Raw genomic sequence first — 18,780 nt, 5'->3', positions numbered from 1 at the left:
GGCCTAGACTCTCACATAGTTGTCACCCAATAACCACTTCAACATACTGTTTTGCAACATGAGCAGGACCCAATAATGATGTTCACGTAATTGGTAATCTTCCTTCATCCCAGTTCTTCAGTAATATAACCGAGTGTGCATGGCCCCTGATGCCACTGTCCATGTCCTCTGGACATTCTGTGTCATGGGGAATCTTTATGAGAGATCTACTAGAACACATTGATACAAATGTGGTTAGCACGGCAGGTGGGGATGCACAAACAAGGTTTCTGTGACTGATTAACAAAACTTGGGGTAAAAGGTGTATGTAGAGGGCCTAAACATTGTGGATGCTCTTAAATTTTTCATGAACTGAAATGGTCCAGCCAAGTCAAACATGGATCCAGCCCATTTGACGTGTTTAGATGGAATATTCACGTGCAGAATCTTTTTTTACACTTTTTAAAAATGAAAGTTTCTGGCTGTAATAGCTGAAGAAAGAACTTCTCAAATGTGAACAGTATAAATCAATATACTGAGTTTTCCTGAGTCTGCAGGCAGTCTGAAACAATGACATCTTCCCCACCCCATCTTAGATACATTAGGGAATTAACTCTAAAGCCTAACGCGGATATCTACATAAACTACTTCATTGCTGATCATCTGATAAAGGGAATGAGAGGAGGATGGGAATTGCAGAGTTGCTGCAGGGAAGAAAGGAGGAGTGAGGAGGAAGAGCACCAATGGACAGAAATAGTGATCCTAGCAGGGAGTATATTATCTTGCTAATGTACTGAAGAGATAACAATTACAAGTTCAGTTACTAGATAAAGACTACAGTCTGTGCCAACCTCCCATTGACAGCAGATCTGCTGGGCACCAAGGCGTTTATGTAGTCCTGAAATTCAGCCCACTCCACTGAAAGTTTGATCACCCTAGTTTACAACCCTGACCGGGCTGCACATTTCTGCCATCACAACTGTATTGTGTCCACACTGCCGAAGTGTTTTTAGGAGTATGTTCTGGGCAGTGTCTCAGCCAAGGACTATGGCTCTTTTCTTCATAGGATTGAGATTTCTTATGCAAAGCCCATACTCTTCTGCCTTAGGAGTCGCTGTGGGTGTCTAACTTCACAGAGAGACAACGTGGGTGACGTAATATCATTTATTGGACCAACTTCATGGAGAGAGACTAGTTTTCAACTTCATGGAGATTTCCTATGAAATTGCAAGTTGAAGTAGTTTCCTAATTAATAAAAGGTCATAAGCATGGTAGTATGGAGATCTTTGTCCTCCACTCCCCAAGAATCTGGATGAGTAAAGTGATGCTGCACAGGGAACCCCTTATCATGTCTGAAGAGTAATAGGGCTCATGTTGCTGTGATTCTGTTTGGAAGAACTCGCATCTGTCTGCCTGACCAGTGTCCTCATCCAGATAGCCAACAGGGTTCTGAGCTCCCCTTCCCTCTGGTGTGTTGGCTCGGCTTCTCCATAACAGCAAGTGATTGATCAGTGGGTTGGGTGTATCCAGGCAGTGGTGTGAGCGATATGCATGGTCATTCCAAACTTGTCAAAGTTTATGGGTAGCATAGTCAAGCACCCTAGGATACCTTATACACAGGGAATAGTTGGATACCACAGGTTCACAGAGTCAGACCAAATAGCTGTTTGTTTCTTTTACTCTCAAGAAGAACCATCTCCCTGTGACATTAAGGTAGGTAGCTGATTTTGCTCTGCAAAAACTGTCCCCTTTAAAGTATAATGTGTTTTAAAAATGCTAATTACTAATGAGTGGGTTTTTAAGTATAAGCTTTATGCAATGTAACATGGCATTCAATTCATTTAAAATACTACATCCAGTGTTTGACATGAACGCTCCATTCCAACTGACAAGGAAGGTGTGGCCAGGCCTTGCAACGGGAAAAACCTGTTCAAACATAAATATTTCACTCTAAGAAGGCAAAATATTGATTCTTAAAGGCAAGCAGTGCTGATTCCAGTGAGCCTAAAAGTGACCCAGGAAAATGTAAGCTGGAAAAGCTTGCCTGTTTCCCTACCCGAGGCAGTCTTGTCATTCTGCAATTCAGCAGTCTGCAACAGGAAGGGTGATGGTGTGGATGAATTCTTCATATTTCACCATCCCATTTGGTGCAATTTTAGCTTCTCTTAGAAGGTCATCCACTGTAAATAACATTTAACAATCTCAGTTCAATTTATTTTCGGTATTGTGTCATCTTCCTTCAATTTCCTGTATTTAAACATGACTGTTAAAAATCTGGCTTTTGTTGTTAAATCAAAATTTGAATTAGTGACTGATCTATACTGAGTCCAGAGTTTGGAATAGAGAGGAGGATGCTAACTGGGAGAAACAAGCACAGAGGGTCATTCCTCAGCTGATGTAAATTGTAGTTCTGTTAAAGCCCATGGAGTTCAGCCGACTTGCACCAAGTGAGGATCTGATCTGCAGGCCTTACCTACATAGGAAACTTTCACCGGTTTAACTTTAACCCATTTTTAAATTGGTGCAATCCCTGTGTGGACCCACTCTTATTTCAGTGTGAGTGGCTTATTTGGGTTTAATTTAAACTTATTCCCTATTGACTTAAACTAAACCACACTTAAACCAAAATAAGTGTCCATGCCGAGGATTGCACTGGTTTAACAAAATTAGTTTAAATTCACATCTTAGAAATGCCAGGGCCATTTTGTCCTATGGAGAGGCCCTCAGTGTTTGAAACCAAGAGGAATTTCATTATGGCTTTAGAATTCTGGTTATAATATAGCTCTAGCAATGCCCTGAGTGCTAGGGATAAATTGCCAAGCCAATGTCTTCGGGGGACAGTGACAATGCTGATGGAAGGAAGTGCCAAGGAGAGGGAGGCGAGCCCAGTTACATAGAGGCCTCAAGGTAGGGAGACCTCTGTTCCCCTCAGGTCCTGGGGAGAGGGCCAGAAAACACTGTTGGTGCTATAAACAGACTGCTGCACAGGGATTGTTGTGGAAATGGTGGCGGGAACTTAAAACACAAGGGTATGAAGAAGGCACCACCACTGGAGTCCATGTCATTTCTGGGGAAGAAGGCAGAAAAGGAGCCATGCCGTGTGATGGAGGGATTGTCCACCTGGATTCCACTCTTGGGGGGACGCCTACACAGCAAAGAAAAACCCTCAGGCTTTGGGGCTATTTCACTGCAGTGTAGACATCCAGGCTCAGACTGGAGCCTGAACTCTGGGACCTTCCCACCGCACAGGGTCCTAGAACCTGGGATCCAGCAGTGAAACAGCCCTAAGAACCCAAATCAGCTAGCACGGGCCAGCCGCGGGTGTCTAGTTGCTGTGCAGACATACTGTAGGTGTGCATGTGCCCCATATGCCTAGGATCAGATTCTTTGGGCCAGCAGTGTGTGTTGGGGCCACACCTGCACCCCCCAACCCAAGAGCAGAGTGGGTCCAACTGTCCCTCTGTTCCTTCTTACCTCCCAGGACTGCAAGAGTGGAATCCATCTGGACAACACATCTTGCAGAACCATAGTTACTGTAAGATAAGTGACTGTTCTTTGTGTGATCAAGAGATCTAATACTTCTTCTTTCAAACAAGAGACTATCCTCATGGTAACTATACACCTATAAAAAGGGATAAACTTCAAACCCGCTGCAGTCTAAGCAGCACAGCATTTTAAATACTGCACCAGGGTAACTTTTGTTCATTCCTGTCTGGAAAATGGAAAACAATATTTTACCGGAGAGAGGAAGGTTTTAAATGCCCACTTGAAGCAACACCGCAAATGAAGCCACATGCCAGTAGTTGCTGAACATAGCGGATGCTTTTGAAATTGAGTCTGTTGCAGCATGAAATATTTATTGCAGCTTAACAAGCTGGAGTTCACTGTGTCAAGACAAGGTCTTGAGTGGATTTCTTATTCCGCTGCTCGCTTCATTAAAATCTATAGTGCATTGTAATTTAGCTGGCAAACTGTCTCTTCTCAAATGAATGTGAAGTGCGGCTCACTATAGATAACCGCAGTAACTACCTAGGATGTTTTTAATTCTGGCTAATGCCTCCAGAATTTTTTTCACTATTTTTGTTCAGCTTTAACAATAACTTGTATTATAACTAACCTGTTTTAGATGCAAAAACGTGCATGAGCTGCTATTCCAGAATACTCTAACTGGGCTACTCTAAAGAGGTGCTGTCTTGTTGGGACATCTCCCTGAAAACTGATTTAGTTAATGATGGTAAATGGAGGGAGTGTTGCTAAACCTGCACCTGTTCAATTGAAATTGCACTTTAGCATTAAGAAGGGCAGTTCTTGTGCCAGTGAAGAGCCTGGGGATGTGTGCACACAGTCTGTTGACTTGGGTTTTAAGCAAATCTTACCAAATCTGGCAGACTCTAGATGGGTCTTTCTAAAGTTCCTACTATGAGAGAGTAGTGAGGCAGAGTGGCCTCCCTCTGGACTGGAGAGTGAGGAAGCACTACACTCCCCTTGGTGGGCGGAGCCAAACCCACCCCGCCCCCTCACCGGAAGTACCAGAGCGGGGCAGGAAGTATAAAGGGAGGGCTCTGCAGCCCACTTGGGTTGGAGCCAGCGGAGGAGACAGATGCCTCTGCCTTGCTGAGGCACCCGGGATGGACCCAGATGAGGAGTTGCTGGGACTACCATCGGCTGTATAGCCTGAGGACCGGTGGAGGCTAGAGGTACCAAACCCCGGGGAGGTAGGATGTAGCCCGGGGCAGCTGCCGACTGGCCAGCTACAGGGCTGACCGCGTCTGGGTCGGCGTATTGCAGCTGGATCCCCGCCAACCCAGTGCCAGACCCCTCTGACACTGTGAGGGCCCTGGGCAGGGATGCAGTGGAGTAGGGCGGGCCTGCATCCCCCTGGCACCCCAGCCTCGGTGGCCGACTCCCCACCGTAGGCCAGGAGGTTTGTGCTCCGTCAACACCCCTGCCAGCACCCTAGGCTGCCTGCTGGGTGCTCACCTCTTGCTGGAGCCCCCCAGACGGTGTGGGTGCTCACCCTTACCCGAACCCCGAGGCGATGTGCGTTTGCTGGCTGCCTGAGCCCCAAGCTCTCTGCTCTGCCCCATCCCAAAGGGCTAGATCTATTGACCATGTTTGCTGCCTGCCGGCGGCTTAGGCTACAGCCTGCTATCAGCCCGGCCCCGCCCCAAGGGCCAGGGCCCAGACGGTTAATTGGTATCGCTAGAGACTCTGTCGGGCGCTGTCCCGCCCATGGGTAGGCACAGGAGCCCCAGACTACTGTGGTGTGCTTGTCTCTGCTAGCCGGGCCCAGAACCACAGACTGTGGAGGACTCGGCCCTGCCGGTGAGGCCGGAGCCCGAAGACTAGTGCCCCGATGACGAGGCAGCGTGGCCTCCCTCCCCACTGGAGAGTGAGGGACCACTACAGAGAGGGATTGAATAACGTCAGAGCTAGGGAGCCTCTTTCCAGGAATATGGCAAAATGTGCTGGAGTTTTGGGAGAACAGCAGCCAAATGTGAAGTGTGCAGCGGATCCGTTTCTGAGTGATAAAGTATCATGAACATTTGAACTGTCTGGTGGTGATGGCATTTGGCAAATTTCGGCTTGTCTGATTTCTCTCAAACTTAGACATCCCTCCCCCAAAAGCTTCTGTCCACGGACAATGCATATGACATTTGAAGCAGAAAAAGCTTTTCAGAGGATTGTAAAAGGCTGAGGCAAAATCAGCCACATAAAAACGTCTTCAGATCATTTTTGATGCCCCCAGGGGGGTACCTTTCGCTGCCTCCGCCCTGGTGCAGGGTGTCGCTCTGTTGGTTGCCGTGGGGTGTCAGTCCTCTCCTCCTGCGGCCCCCCCCCCCCCCCAGCAGCTATGGTAATTGCTGGAGGCAGATTTTTGACTAAGGATTGTGGCAAGGCACCTCCTTCGTCTGGCCAGATTTAGTTCTTCCCCTCTGGCGATGGCAGGCCTGGGGTAATCAGCCCCACTCACGGCAGGGTTTGCCTTCTCCCTTGGTTGTACTTTAAGGGTAGGCCTGAAGGTTGGCCTAAGGGTTGATCCTCCACCAAACAAAAAGGAAACCGTCTCATAAACAAAGAAAACCCAGGGGGGTACCTTTCGCTGCCTCCCCCCTGGTGCAGGCTGTCGGTCGCCCTGTTGGTGACCGTGGGGTGTCAGTCCTCTCCCCTCCCTCCCCCCAGCAGGCCTCAGGTTTGGCAGCTTCCCCTATAGGAGGGAGCCTAGCCTCCCACCCTGGAGAAGGTTATTTTCCTACTGCCACTAACCTGGCAGCAGCTTGTCTCTCTCTTCCCCCTTTTCTCTCACAAGAGATGGGGTTTTAAAGGCCTCAGGCAGGCCTGAGTTGGAATCCGGTATTCCTCACTGAGCTGAGGTAACCCCGTCTCAGCTAGTAGGGAAGGGGGCCTTTAACATTCTGGGGCTTACGCCCCCTCACTTCCCAGCACCCAATAAGAGCAGCCTCGAGCAGCCTTCCAGCCTGACTTCGTCACAGGATGTTTAACAAAATAAAAATCTTTTGAGAGCAGTAAGTCAAAATGAGCCCTCTCTTTGCCTCTTTCTAAGCCGGTCTGACCCTCCTCAGAGCAAACAGAATTCCCTGAGAGCATCCAGACCCCCTTGGGTGCGGCTTGAAGGATCTCTCAATGAAGCTTTCCCAGGACCCCTGTAGGGACAAGGACAGGTTATCCTACAAAGAATAGTTGTTACTTTCAGGAGACGATGGGCACCTCTGAAGGAAAAGAATGATAAATGATCTTTTCTTTCTTCAGCATGGCTCTTAAGATTACTGCTGCAAAGTGCCAACCTCTGCCCATCTGGGCCCCCAGTTACGCTGGTGTGAATGGAGAATAACTCACCTAGAATTACTTCCGATTTGCACCAGTGTTAATTTAAAGCCCAGACGATGGCATAAAATATCCTTCCTTTTTCTCAAAGAGCATTAATGTGCCTAATGAAAGGGTTTATCTTTTCTGCAGGTGTATCCCAAAAGTGTGGATCTGTTCTGACTATCTGCTGCCAGGTAAGTAACTCCTCTCTACTTCTTCCTTGCCTCCAGCCAACTTTAACTCGAGATGAACAAAATATTTATGGAGAATAAGGCAGCGGCTTGTTTATGATTTAGATCAAAACCTTAGCTTGGGGCTATGAAGCGGCATGTGGCCCTTGTGATTTGGGTTGCTCTCCTCTTCTGTCTCATGTAGGAAAGGTACCGATGACTAGCTGGATCAGAAGGCAGTAAGAAGAGAAGCAAAAGATACTGTGTGAAGCTCCAAAGAGCAACTCAGTGATACCCTAATGTTGCAACAATGTGTGGCATTAGTGTGATGACCTAGAGTTGTGACAACACAATGTCATAATGCAAGCCTCACAACGCAATGCCAGCACACTGTGCCGCGATTGGATCGTGACCCCCTGTGACTTTGCTCTACCATGAACTGTGTGCCCCAGCCCTTCTAGGGTGAAGATCACTGGCGGAGGCAGGTGACATGGTACCCACCCACAGGTGTTTGTGATCTCATATCTGACTCCAGTGGGGCTTGGGTGTGGGGAGAAGAGGGAGGTTAGAAAGGGTGTTGAACGTATGCTGCCATTTGACGCTGTACCTTCATCATCCGAGAGCTTTTCTCCCAGCCTGGTGAGTTTGGCTCTCAGCTCGGAAGCGGTGATGAAACCCTTCTTCTGTTTGTCGGTCATTGCCAGGGCCGCCAGGATTTCCTTCTCAGGGTCTTCCTGCTGCATTTGCCTGTACATTATGGTCAGGAAAGTGGAAAAATCCAGTTCTGCCTTTCTGTCTGGAAACACGACACAAAACAACACATGTTCTTGTTTAGCTGCTGGCATATATGTGCCCCATCAGCCCAGCTTCCTCCGGCCTTCGTTCTTCCCCTTTCCTGTGAGCACTCGGCCTACTTCCCTGAGCTGGATTAGCTGTCTCTCCTTGTTTGCACCAGATCCAGGCAGTTTGTCTCTTGCTGAGGCCCTGCCTTGCAGGGCTGTTCCACAGACTGATGCGCTCTCACCCCTGGGCAAACCTCATCTTACTAAATAGGAATTGCCTTGCTTCCCGTATGAGATCCTCACGCTGTGCTAGGCCTTTGCCATGTCAGTGAGGTGAGATGCCCATCTTCAGGCTGTTAGCCAGGGTTTGCCTGCATTCCACCAAGGTAGGAGACTTCTCAGTGTCCTAGCTGATGGCAACGCCTTTGGGTCCCGTCATGTGGTGATAAGGATCAGGGCTGTGTAGGGTTAATTGAGAGTCTGGTTCTTCATGTGTCTGTTGGGTAGGGTGACCAGATGTCCCAATTTTATAGGGACACTCCCGATTCTTGGGTCTTTTTCTTATATAGGCTCCTATTATCTCACACCCCCACATCCTGATTTTTCACACTTGCTGTCTGGTCACCCTACTGTTGGGTGTTTAAAATGAGTGTTAAGGGCACCCAGAGTTTGGGGCAGGTGCCCTCCTTGTGCACAGTACAAATTGAAAGAATAATTAAAACTGGTGGCAGTGCTACCTCTGCCTGAGTACACTGCCAGTGCCACCTCATAGGGGCACTTCTGGGGGGTAACCTTTGTCCCGGGACAAGGGCCTGAACCAAATTTCAGCTCATCAGTGTATGGATGCTTCCCCTGGTCGTTGGAGGAGCCCGATCTTTAGCTATAACAATTCTGTAGCCTTGTCAGACACTCAGAAAGCCCCTATCCCACAATGGTTTGGTGTAGACCACCTCAGTTCATGACTCTTCTTTGACCCCCATTCTGTGTTTTTTTAGAGACATCTGGAGCTGAAAATGGCCGTTTTTGTTAACTTCCTAGCCTGGTTTGACAGGACTCTCTTATCTCAGGAGGGCTGCAGCTCAACACAACTGTGACAGCACAATTTTCTTAAGCATGTGTCTCCTTTCCCCACTCATCTTGATGTCCTTATGGCACCATTTTGATACCTGTCTGGACTTGTCTGTAAGTCTTCTGAATGTGCCCTTCCTATCTATCATCTGGCACATCTGACCACTCTTATGACCAATTTCTGGTTATCCTGTATTGCCTGGGCTGTCTCATCTTAGACCCAAATCTACCTAGATTCCTGCCTTGCTCATTTTCATTACTATAGTGTCTCGACATCAGAAAAGTTGAATCTTAACGAATACCATCCCGTCCAACTTCTTCCTCTTCTGCTAGTTTGTGTGGGGTCCTCCTTGTTGAATATTTTAGACCTACTTTTCACTTGGCTATTGTCAGATTGAGAGCTCTACATGTCATCTGTCTTATTTTAACAATCCTTGCAGTCTGGATCTATTTTACTTACCAATTTTATGCCCTTGAAGATGTCTCTCTACCTCTCCCGGAGTTGGGCTGGTTCCCAGGCACCGCATCACTGTGATCAGGTCGCTGGCATTTATCTTGCCTTGTTGTTTCTTATCGTATAGAGAAAAGCATTCCTTGAATTCTAGTTTAAAAACAAAAAACAATGTGTGTTGCCATCCCCTATGTCTTAGTTTGAAAGTGAAATTTCCCTGCAATCTACTAGTCAGGAGGAAAAAGCAGCTAGACTATTTAAACCTGCAAAGTGACCGATTGACTTGGTCAGAGTTTTAAGCTCTTGTAGCTAAAGCATCAAATGACTACCTGAATGTATATGTGTGTGTGTGTGTGTGTGTGTGTGTGTACATACATACTAGACCTCTCCAAAGGGGAGAAGGGAATAGAGAAAAGGAGCAGTTGGGGCTTGTCCTTAAATACAGCTCCTGAACTTGTGGTCAAAGTGGTGGATGTCGTTTTCCTCGTAGCAGAAATGTGGGGCTGGAAGGGACCTTGAGAAGTCATCAAGTCCAGTCTCCTGTGCTGAGCCAGGACCAAGTAACCCTAGACCATCCCTGACAGGAATTTGTCCAACCTCCAGTGAGGAGGATTCCACAACTTCCATGGGAAGCCTAGTCCAGAGCTTAACTACCCTGAGAGTTAGAAAAATTTGCCTAATATTGAACCTAAATCTCCCTTGCTGCGGACTAAGCCTGTTACTTCTTGCCCCACCTTCAGTAGATATGGGAGAACAATTGATCACTGTCCTCTTTTTATAACAGCCCTTACCATCTTTGAAGACTGTTCTCAGGTCCCCCCCTCAGTCTTCTTTTCTCAAGACTAAACACGACCCAGTTTTTTAACCTTTCCTCATAGGTCAGGTTTTCTAAACCTTGTATCATTTTTGTTGCTCTCCTTGGGACTCTCCCATTTGCCCACAGCTTTCCTACAGTATGGCACCCATGAGACACAGTACTCCAGCCGAGGCCTCACCAGTGCTAGTAGAATGGGACCCAAGGGTGGCTCTAGAAATTCCGCCGCCCCAAGCAGGGCGGCGCACCGCGCCACTCGCGCCACCCTTCCCCGGTCCTGCGGCCGGGGCAGAAGTGCCTGCGGACCGTCCCGTGGTCCCGCGGCTCCAGTGGAGTATCCGCAGGCGTGCCTGCGGGAGCTCCGTCTGAGCCGCGGGACCAGCACACCCGCCGCAGTCATGCCTGCGGGAGCTCAAGCGGAGCCGCGGGAAGAGGGGACCCTCCGCAGTCATGCCTGCGGCAGGTCCGCTCGTCCCGGAGCTCCGGTGGACCTCCCACAGGCATGACTGCGGAAGGTCCGCCAGAGCCAAATGCCGCCCTGCCAGGACAATGCTGCCCCACGCGCCTGCTTGGCGCGCTGGGGTCTGGAGCCGGCCCTGACGGGACCGTTGCCTCCCGTGTCGTCCATGTGACACTCCTGATAATACACCTCAGACTGCTATTAGCCTTTTTCTAAAGTGCATCACAGTGTTGACTCATATTCAATTTGTGATCCACTGTAACCCCCAGGTCCTTTTCAGCAGTATTACTACCTAGCTAGTTACTCCCCATTGCGTAGTTGTGCATTTGATTTTTCCTTCCTATGTGAAATACTTTGTACTTGGCTTCACCAAATTTCATCTTGTTGTCTTCAGACCAGTTCTCCAGTTCGTGATGCAGAGTGTCAGATATCGGCCTGTTGGCCAATCTTCTCCGCTCTGCTCCCAGGGCACTCGACTCAGAAGAGAGTAGCTTGTGGAGTGGCCCCAAGGGTGCCATGTGCCCCTATGCAGCATTGTTGCCTTCTGGGGAATGAGAAGAGGATGGCTATGGGGGAGGGGGCAAAAAAGGAATAGAACAGAAGGAATAAAGAATAGGAGAGAATGCAAGAAAATAAGATGGCGGAGGAGAGAACAGATGGAGGACAGAGCAGCACATCAGCCAGGGAATGGAGAAGACAGAAGTGCCAGGGTATGACGTGAGTCGATTCTTGAACAGAGTGGGCAGTGCCAATCCATCCCAAGGTGGGCTCTGTAGGGAAGTGGCTGTCCTAAATTACGAGTGTGCCAAGTCACCCATGGAGCTGCTTCTCCCTTGCAACAGGGGCCATCTTACAGCATGGTAACACAAGTGTGTAGGCACAAAATTAGAAAGGCCGAGGCACAAAACGAAATGAAACTAGCTAGAGACACAAAGGGTAACAAGAAAACATTCTACAATACATTAGAAGCAAGAGGAAGACCAAGGACAGAGTAGGCCCGTTACTCAATGAGGGGGAAAAAATAACAGAAAATATGGAAATGACAGAGGTCTTCTTTGTTTCTGTTTTCACCAAGAAGGTTAGTGGTGATTGGACGTCTAACATAGCGAATGCCAGTGAAAATGAGGTAGGATCAGAGATAAAATAGGAAAAGAACAAGTTTAAAAATTACTTGGACAAGTTAGATGTCTTCAAGTCACCAGGGCGTGATTAAATGCATCCTAGAATACTCAAGGAGCAGACTGAGAAGATATCTGAGCCATTAGCGATTATCTTTGAGAAGTCATGGAAAACGGGAGAGATTCCAGAAGACTGGAAAATGGTGAATATAGTGCCCATCTATAAAAAGGGAAATAAGGATACCCCGGGGAATTACAGACCAGTCAGCTTAACTTCTGTGCCCAGAAAGATAATGGAGCAAATAATTAAGTAATCAATTTGCAAACATCTAGGAGATACTAAGGTGGTAAGTAACAGTCAGCATGGATTTGTCAAGAACAAATCATGTCAAACCAACCCGATAGCTTTCTTTGACAGGGTAACAAGCCTTGTGGATGGGGGGGAGAGGGAAGGGAAGCAGTAGACATAGTACTCGGCTACCTCGATACAATGCCACCTGATATAACACGAATTTGGATAGAACGCGATAAAGCAGTGCCCCGGGGGGATGGGGCTGCGCACTCTGGTGGATCAAAGCAAGTTCAATATAACACAGTTTCACCTATAACGCAGTAAGATTTTTTTGGCTCCCAAGGACAGTGTTATATCGTGGTAGAGGTGTATATCTTGACTTTATTAAAGCTTCTGATACTGTCTCGCATGACATTCTCATAAACGAACTAGGGAAATGCAACCTAGATGGAGCTACTATAAGGTGGGTGCAAAACTGGTTGGAAAACCATTCCCAGAGAGTAGTTATCAGTGGTTCACAGTCATGCTGTGAGTGGGGTCCCACAGGGATCAGTTCTGGATCCGGTTCTGTTCAATATCTTCATCAATGATTTAGATAATGGCATAGAGAGCACACTAATAAAGTATGTGTATGATACCAAGCTGGGAGGGGTTGCAAGTGCTTTGGAGGATAGGATTAAAATTCAAAATGATCTGGACAAACTGGAGAAATGGTCTGAAGTAAATAGGATGAAACTCAATAAGGACAAATGCAAAGTACTCCATTTAGGAAGGAACAATCAGTTTCACACATACGAAATGGGAAATGATGGCCTAGGAAGGAGTACTGCGGAAAGGGATCTGGGGGTCATAGTGGACCATAAGCCAAGTATGAGTCAACAGTGCAACACTGTTGCAAAAAAAAAAAGCGAATATCATTCTGGGATATACTAGCAGGAGTGTTGTAAGCAAGACGAGAAGTAATTCTTCCACTCTACTCTACGCTGATTAGGCCTCAACTGGAGTATTGTGTCCAGTTCTGGGTGCCACATTTCAGGAAAGCTGTGGACAAATTGGAGAAAGTCCAGAGGAGAGCAACAAAAATGATTAAAGGTCTAGAAAACATGACCTATGAGGGAAGATTGAAAAAATGGGGTTTGTTTAGTCTGGAGAAGAGAAGACTGATAGGGGACATAACAGTTTTCAAGTACATAAAAGATTGTTACAAGGAGGAGGGAGAAGAATTGTAACCTCTGAGGATAGGACAAAAAGCAATGGGCTTAAATTGCAGCAAAGGTGGTTTAGGTTGGACATTAGGAAAAACTTCCTGTCAGAGTGGTTAAGCACTGGAATAAATTGCCTAGGGAGGTTGTGGAATCTCCATCACTGGAGATTTTTAAGAGCAGGTTAGACGAACACCTGTCAGGGAAGGTCTAGATAATTAGTCCTTCCACGAGTGCAGCGGATTGGACTAGATGACCTCTCAAGGTCCCTTCCAGTCCTATGATTCTATGATCCTGTTACCAGTGGTGAGATGTTAGGGAGTCTCTAGATGGCCCTGGGAACAAACCTCTGTTTGGAGTAGTACAGAACAGTGAATTCCATGAGCCCTAGCAACTCAAGCCTCCTTTAATATATTCAGACTAATGAGCTATGGAGTTCTTGAGCTCCTAAACATCCATCAGAGCGGCAAAGGATCTCTGCTTGGGAAATAGCTTTTTAAACACTTAACTGTCTAGATCTACTGGGTGGAATACTAATGAAAAGAGGATTGTGGTGTTGAAACAATTGACCGACATTCTCTGAACTAAGAGAAACCTACAGAGACAAACGGCTCACTTCCCTGACTCCTTTTCCCCCTGATTCCCAAAGGACCCGTGGCTGGATGACAAACCTAAGGAAATGAACAAAGGGAAAATAGGGAACTAGACACATAGTGCTGTGATGTCATCATTTTAAACTGTACTGAAAGATATCAGTTGTGATGCTGCAACCTACTACCAAGCCAAAATACAATTCTGTGGGGTAGGGGTGATCTCTGTGGTAACATCCGTGTTTTTTTTGTTCGTAGAGCATCTGCCATAATGAGATTCTGGCCCATGACCAGGGCTACGGCAAAACAAATATATGTGCTAGTCTCGCTAACCCTTTTTTCACCTTCTTCCCAATAGTCTCATGATGGAAACGGAATTCAAGATTAACTCTGCCCCGAGATGAATGGGAGCAATTCTCCTCAGTTTGGTTGTGTATGGAGACTGGCAGACATTCGTTGCATCCGCTTGCATTCGAAGGTTACCCTGGCAGCTTTAAGGGCTAGAAATAAGAGCTTGGATTCCGTGGCAGGGGCTGGAGTAAAGGTGGAAACTTCACAGCCACGGAATCATAGAAAACAGAGGGATGGTTTGAGAAGATGGTTAAAACCTTTTCACAGCTGTGTGAGGATCTGACTAGTAGCAGATTTTATTAAGATGACTGAGACAATATGGACCTATCTCCGCAGATTAGGCTAAAGAACAGTCAATTTGTCGGTGAAGATGGACCCTGAATTTCCAAAGGTTGACGCCTTTATCTAATAAAGTAAGTCTGGATTTTAACTAGTTGGCCTGATGGAGCAGGCCAGTGCTTTAGCAATAAGCGAGCTTCCTTATTGTTTTCCAGCAGCCTGATCTCGGCGCTTTCTGCTGCGCAATTAGGGGAGCCTGTATGTTGGGTTTTGCAGGCCGGTTACTTTCTGCTAATTAGGATCATGTGAATTGGGGCTGTAGAGTGCACCTGGACAGATTTTGCGACAAGTGCGAAGACTTGAGCAAAAGTAAATTCACCGTCTTGGCACTAGCGGGTCTGTTGCACCCACCATTAAGAGTTCACGCCACAAATGCAGTGTGGTGGGGGAAGCTAAGGGACTAGAGCCAGCCGTGAATGGCTCAGCCACGGTGCAGTGTGCACAATGCAGGAGGTGCGTCCTTTGGATGGAGGTGAGGATTCTCGTGCCTCGTGGGGACTGTGAAACGTGCTCGCTGTGTGGGTGCTTTGCAGTGGCTCATGGGCCATGCTCTTGCCAATGTGCCTTCTGAATTTGAACACTGGCGCGGATGCCGGTTTTTCCCGGGAGAAGGAAGAGCGGAGGTAGGTTTTACACTTGGGCTATGCTAGTCAGGCCCCCCAAAATGGTCTAACCCATCCCAGGTGGGGGGCTTTAGCTCACGCAATCCCAGGCCAAAGGTGAGCCCAGACCCCCCTACCCTGGTCTCTAGAGGTGAAATCCTCTTAGAGCGAATGGCTAACCTGCCCTTGACTTCATGGGGCTAGGATTGCACCCCGAGAGACAATGCCAGCAACGTGCTTGGTGCTGGGCCATTGTTTTGAGAAACGCAAGGTGCGTCACACAATGGGGACCTGGTGGAAACGCGGCCTCTTTAGTTCTTTTTACTGCACTCACAAGCATTTGGAGGCCTTGCCCTGAGACTAAGTGATAAGAAACGGCGCTCTGCTGACCTAGGCTAGTCTGCAGACAGAACTAGTGGCTGCTGCCGGCCCTAGAGGACACCACTGACCGACCTGCTGTCGCATGTGCACGTTAGTTCTGCTGTGTTTTGTGAACTGAATTCTGAACTACAGATATTTTAATAAAAATACCCTCAGCAGCAGATCCCGCTGTCCCGGGCAATGGGAGCTTGTGGGCTGTCCTGTTTGCTGTGCTACTCGGTCCTGACACACACCAGCATTAGACTGGTTAATTTGTACAGTTCCTTGAGCTACCCTGGGGGTACTGGGGCTATGTGGAGCCCAACCTCTTTCTATCCCGTGACTGCTGGTGATGGGGGTTGTATTGTGACAAGCTCTTTCCTGGAGTTAAAGGGCAGAGTTTTGTGAGTGGTTGAGCAGACGATGCCGCGGTGGTACCTTCCCTGACGCATGTTCCTACCAGCTCCAGCTAAGAGACATGCTCCAAAGGGCAGGAGACTGTACCTGGGGTGTAAGGAAGCCTGTCCTAGTTGTATCTGATTCGCCTTTCAAAAGACGCTTCCGGTAAACAGCTCTGGACCAACTGACTCTGCTCAAAGGCCAAAGTTTTGCGTGTCCTGCCCCCAGTGCTTTCCTGGTGTGTCAGGATGAAGAATTAAGTGGTGCAGGGGGACTTGCTCAGAGATGAAAGATTTCCAGCACTTCTCAGAGCTGGATCTGCAGCTCCTGCATAACCTTCTGATCCCCCCTCGCTTGCTAGCATTGTGCAGGGCCAGCAGCAGCTGCTTGCTTCATGCAATTCGCTCCCCCAGGTATCCCCTGTCTTAGCTGTCTGCCTACCTCTCCAAAACAGCACCCTCCAGTCCCTGGGCCTGCTTCCCCCCTGGGTTAATATAATCAAACCAATGTTTCTATTAGCCTCCCAGTCAAGGGTCCCGCTGCTCTTTCCAAGCGGTTAATAAGGCAGATCTCTGTTGTGGCCATTTTGAGAGAGGGAAACACAGAGGTGGTAAGTGACTTGCCAAGGGTCATGCAGGAAGAAGTGGGAATTAGAACTCGGCCCTCCTGACTCCATCCTGTGCTTTGCTCACAAAACCAGCCTTCGCCTGCCTTCCTAGGGGTTTGCTTGAGGTCCGAAGCTTTAAGTACTGCGTCAGTATCTCAAATTATTGCTTTAAATATCCTCTCCCTTATTTTTGTCCAGAGATGTAATGTTAAAGGGTTGGGGGTGGGGAGTTAAACCTCTTTCCCCGTGAAATCCAGCGTTCTTCGATTTTAAGAACAATACATACAAATGTTTTGTACGATATTCTAGTTTCTAGCCCAAACCGCACCCCATCCCAGCAGCCGGCTGCAGAGAGGACGTCTCCGGCTGACTGCATCTAATGCTCTCTTTTAAAACACATTAGCTAGCAGAGACAGTTCACCTCAAGAATTATGAGAATGTTAAACAACGAAGTAAACTCCCCAGAATGAGGCCCTTTAATGAGAAACGCCGTTAGCAGCAAACTTGTTAAACTGATCCTGCTAATTAAAAAGCAACTGTACATACCATTAATTTGATCCTGGGACAGAAATTTTGCCTGTAGCAGAAACAGGAAGGAGGGGAAGAAAAAGACATTCAATTTCTGAATGTAGCACAATAAGGCACGTTTCCAATAGATCAAAAGCGTTTGTCACTCACCATTTGCTAAGGAATCTCCCCCCCTTTGTTTTATATCTGGTGGTCAGAGAGTCAGTCCCTGTGTTCTCCTACTTTTCTATTTGATTAAGGGCTAAAGTCCGCCAATCCTGGGTGGAGAGTGAACTGTAATAAATACCCTGCTGCCATGGATACAAGACCTGATCCATGCTGTGGGTTGGATTCCAACTACCAGTAACAGCTGTTAATCAGCTAGTAGGCACAGACACTAGTTCTAATAAAAAGATCTCTCCTGCGACAAGCTCCCCATTTCAGAATTCTCAAAGGAGCGTTTGCACAAGGGTTTATAAAGGAGCAGGAAACCGGGGGCGACTCTTCCTCTGTCTAATTTGAGGTCGCCTTCAGCCTTAGGTCAGACTCAATAATGAAACAACGCCAGGTTGAGTACAGAAGGCTTGGTAATCCCCAGTAGATTGCAATGGACCTCATGCTGTGCTTAAATACCAACACTTAGAGACAAGCCCACAGAATCACTGATATCTAATGAGGTTGTTTAGAAGGGACAGAAGGGGATATTTATTTATAAGAAATCACTCTTGATAGGGTTTTGCTGCTGGGTGAGAGAGGAAGCTAATTTTTGAATTGTGTGCTCTATGAGCAAATTGCAACAGGTTTTGCTCTGTAAAAAATGTTGATGTTTATATCCCGACTGGCCAGCTTGTTCAGAAGGTGACTAGAATTAGTCTTGTCTGCTTTTATGGTGTATAGAGGAGGATCGAAAGATGTGCTTGGTTTTGTTTTTTTAAACAGTGCAAAGGTGGCAGGTCTTATCTGCCTGTGGAAGTCTGGAGAGTTAGTAGATTTGACACCAGAGAAAGGGGAAGTGATTTTGAGACGGTTTAAAACAGACAAGAGAGTTTTAATATTTATTTAATTAAACCACTTAGAGCAAACATCCTTCAGGATTGAAAGTCCCTTTCCCAGCTCTCTGCTTAGGAAAACCCATAGACAGATATTCCTAAGAAGAGAAATATATATATATATATATAGGTCAGAAAAAATATTGAAGGGGGCGGGGAATCTATGTCCAGGCCTTTACTATACATTGTAAAGAAACACACAAAGCTACAGTCTCGGGGTTGGTTGAAAAACAGGAATTACTTTGAACAAAAAATGTTCAATTTGTTTTTTCCCCCCAACTTTTTGATGAAAACTTGAAACCAAACATGTATTTCTGTTCAAACTGGATGGAATCAAAATGCAAGTTTTTCCATGTTTTGTCCCCCTCCAGCCCCGGAGAAGGGCAAACCCCCCATATTTAAAATGATTAGTTTTCAATTGATCTGTGGAAAAATGGGAGTTTGAAGGATACAGAAATCGCCTGAGACGCTGTTTTGTATTGTTCAAAAAGCAGTTTTTTGTTGAAAAAACTTAAGCAACATTTTCAACTGGCTCTCGGCTACACCTCCCCCCCCCCCCCCCGTTACACTTAAGTGATAAGGAATTTAAGACCTCGAATGTGGCTGGTCTTTATCCATCCAGCTAAGGTTTTCAAGCCAGTCTAAAGGAACCCTCAGAAGCCTGATGTTTCTAGCATGTCAGGCTACATACAGCATTGTGTGCAGGATCTGAATATACTAAATGGTTTGGTGTTTCACCTGCAAAAGAGTGAATCTGAGCATCTGCCTGTCCCTTTGCCTATATGTTACCCACTTACATTGTAAGACTCTCA

At 47.1% G+C, this 18,780-nt stretch overlaps 2 protein-coding genes across 16 annotated transcripts in view; one reads left to right on the top strand and one right to left on the bottom strand.

Moving 5' to 3' along the window:
• Positions 1 to 1,771: 1,771 nt before the first annotated feature.
• On the bottom strand, positions 1,772 to 17,460 carry CALML4 (calmodulin like 4). 5 transcript variants are annotated; one of them, XM_039492659.1, is made up of 6 exons: positions 17,091 to 17,460; positions 16,959 to 16,989; positions 9,288 to 9,428; positions 7,585 to 7,773; positions 2,036 to 2,159; positions 1,772 to 1,905 (listed from the first exon to the last, which is right to left on the bottom strand). In XM_039492659.1, the coding sequence occupies exons 1-5, from the start codon at positions 17,091 to 17,093 to the stop codon at positions 2,062 to 2,064; spliced, it is 462 nt and encodes a 153-aa protein (XP_039348593.1). In that variant the 5' UTR covers positions 17,094 to 17,460; the 3' UTR covers positions 1,772 to 1,905; positions 2,036 to 2,061. The 5 variants fall into 5 exon arrangements, with proteins under 5 accessions (XP_039348593.1, XP_039348591.1, XP_039348590.1 ...); XM_039492657.1 differs by having other exon boundaries at positions 1,778 to 1,905; positions 2,024 to 2,159; XM_039492656.1 differs by having other exon boundaries at positions 1,778 to 2,159.
• The window catches only part of FEM1B (fem-1 homolog B), a 120,278-nt gene continuing 108,480 nt past the window's right edge, over positions 6,983 to 18,780 (top strand). For 7 of the 11 annotated variants that reach the window (XR_005585712.1, XR_005585709.1, XR_005585713.1 and 4 more), the window contains exon 1: positions 7,352 to 7,484. The gene's annotated coding sequence lies outside the window, so the exon portion shown is untranslated. Of the gene's footprint in view, positions 7,002 to 7,351; positions 7,617 to 14,441; positions 14,519 to 18,780 lie in introns of those variants that run through there. The other 4 variants (XM_039492646.1, XM_039492648.1, XM_039492649.1 and 1 more) reach the window with 4 other exon arrangements.

The sequence above is a fragment of the Mauremys reevesii genome, linkage group 10 (assembly GCF_016161935.1).
Source record: "Mauremys reevesii isolate NIE-2019 linkage group 10, ASM1616193v1, whole genome shotgun sequence".
Taxonomy (NCBI): Eukaryota; Metazoa; Chordata; order Testudines; family Geoemydidae; genus Mauremys; species Mauremys reevesii.
Note: the sequence above shows the minus strand (reverse complement) of the source record. Positions and strands in the feature narration are given on the sequence as shown.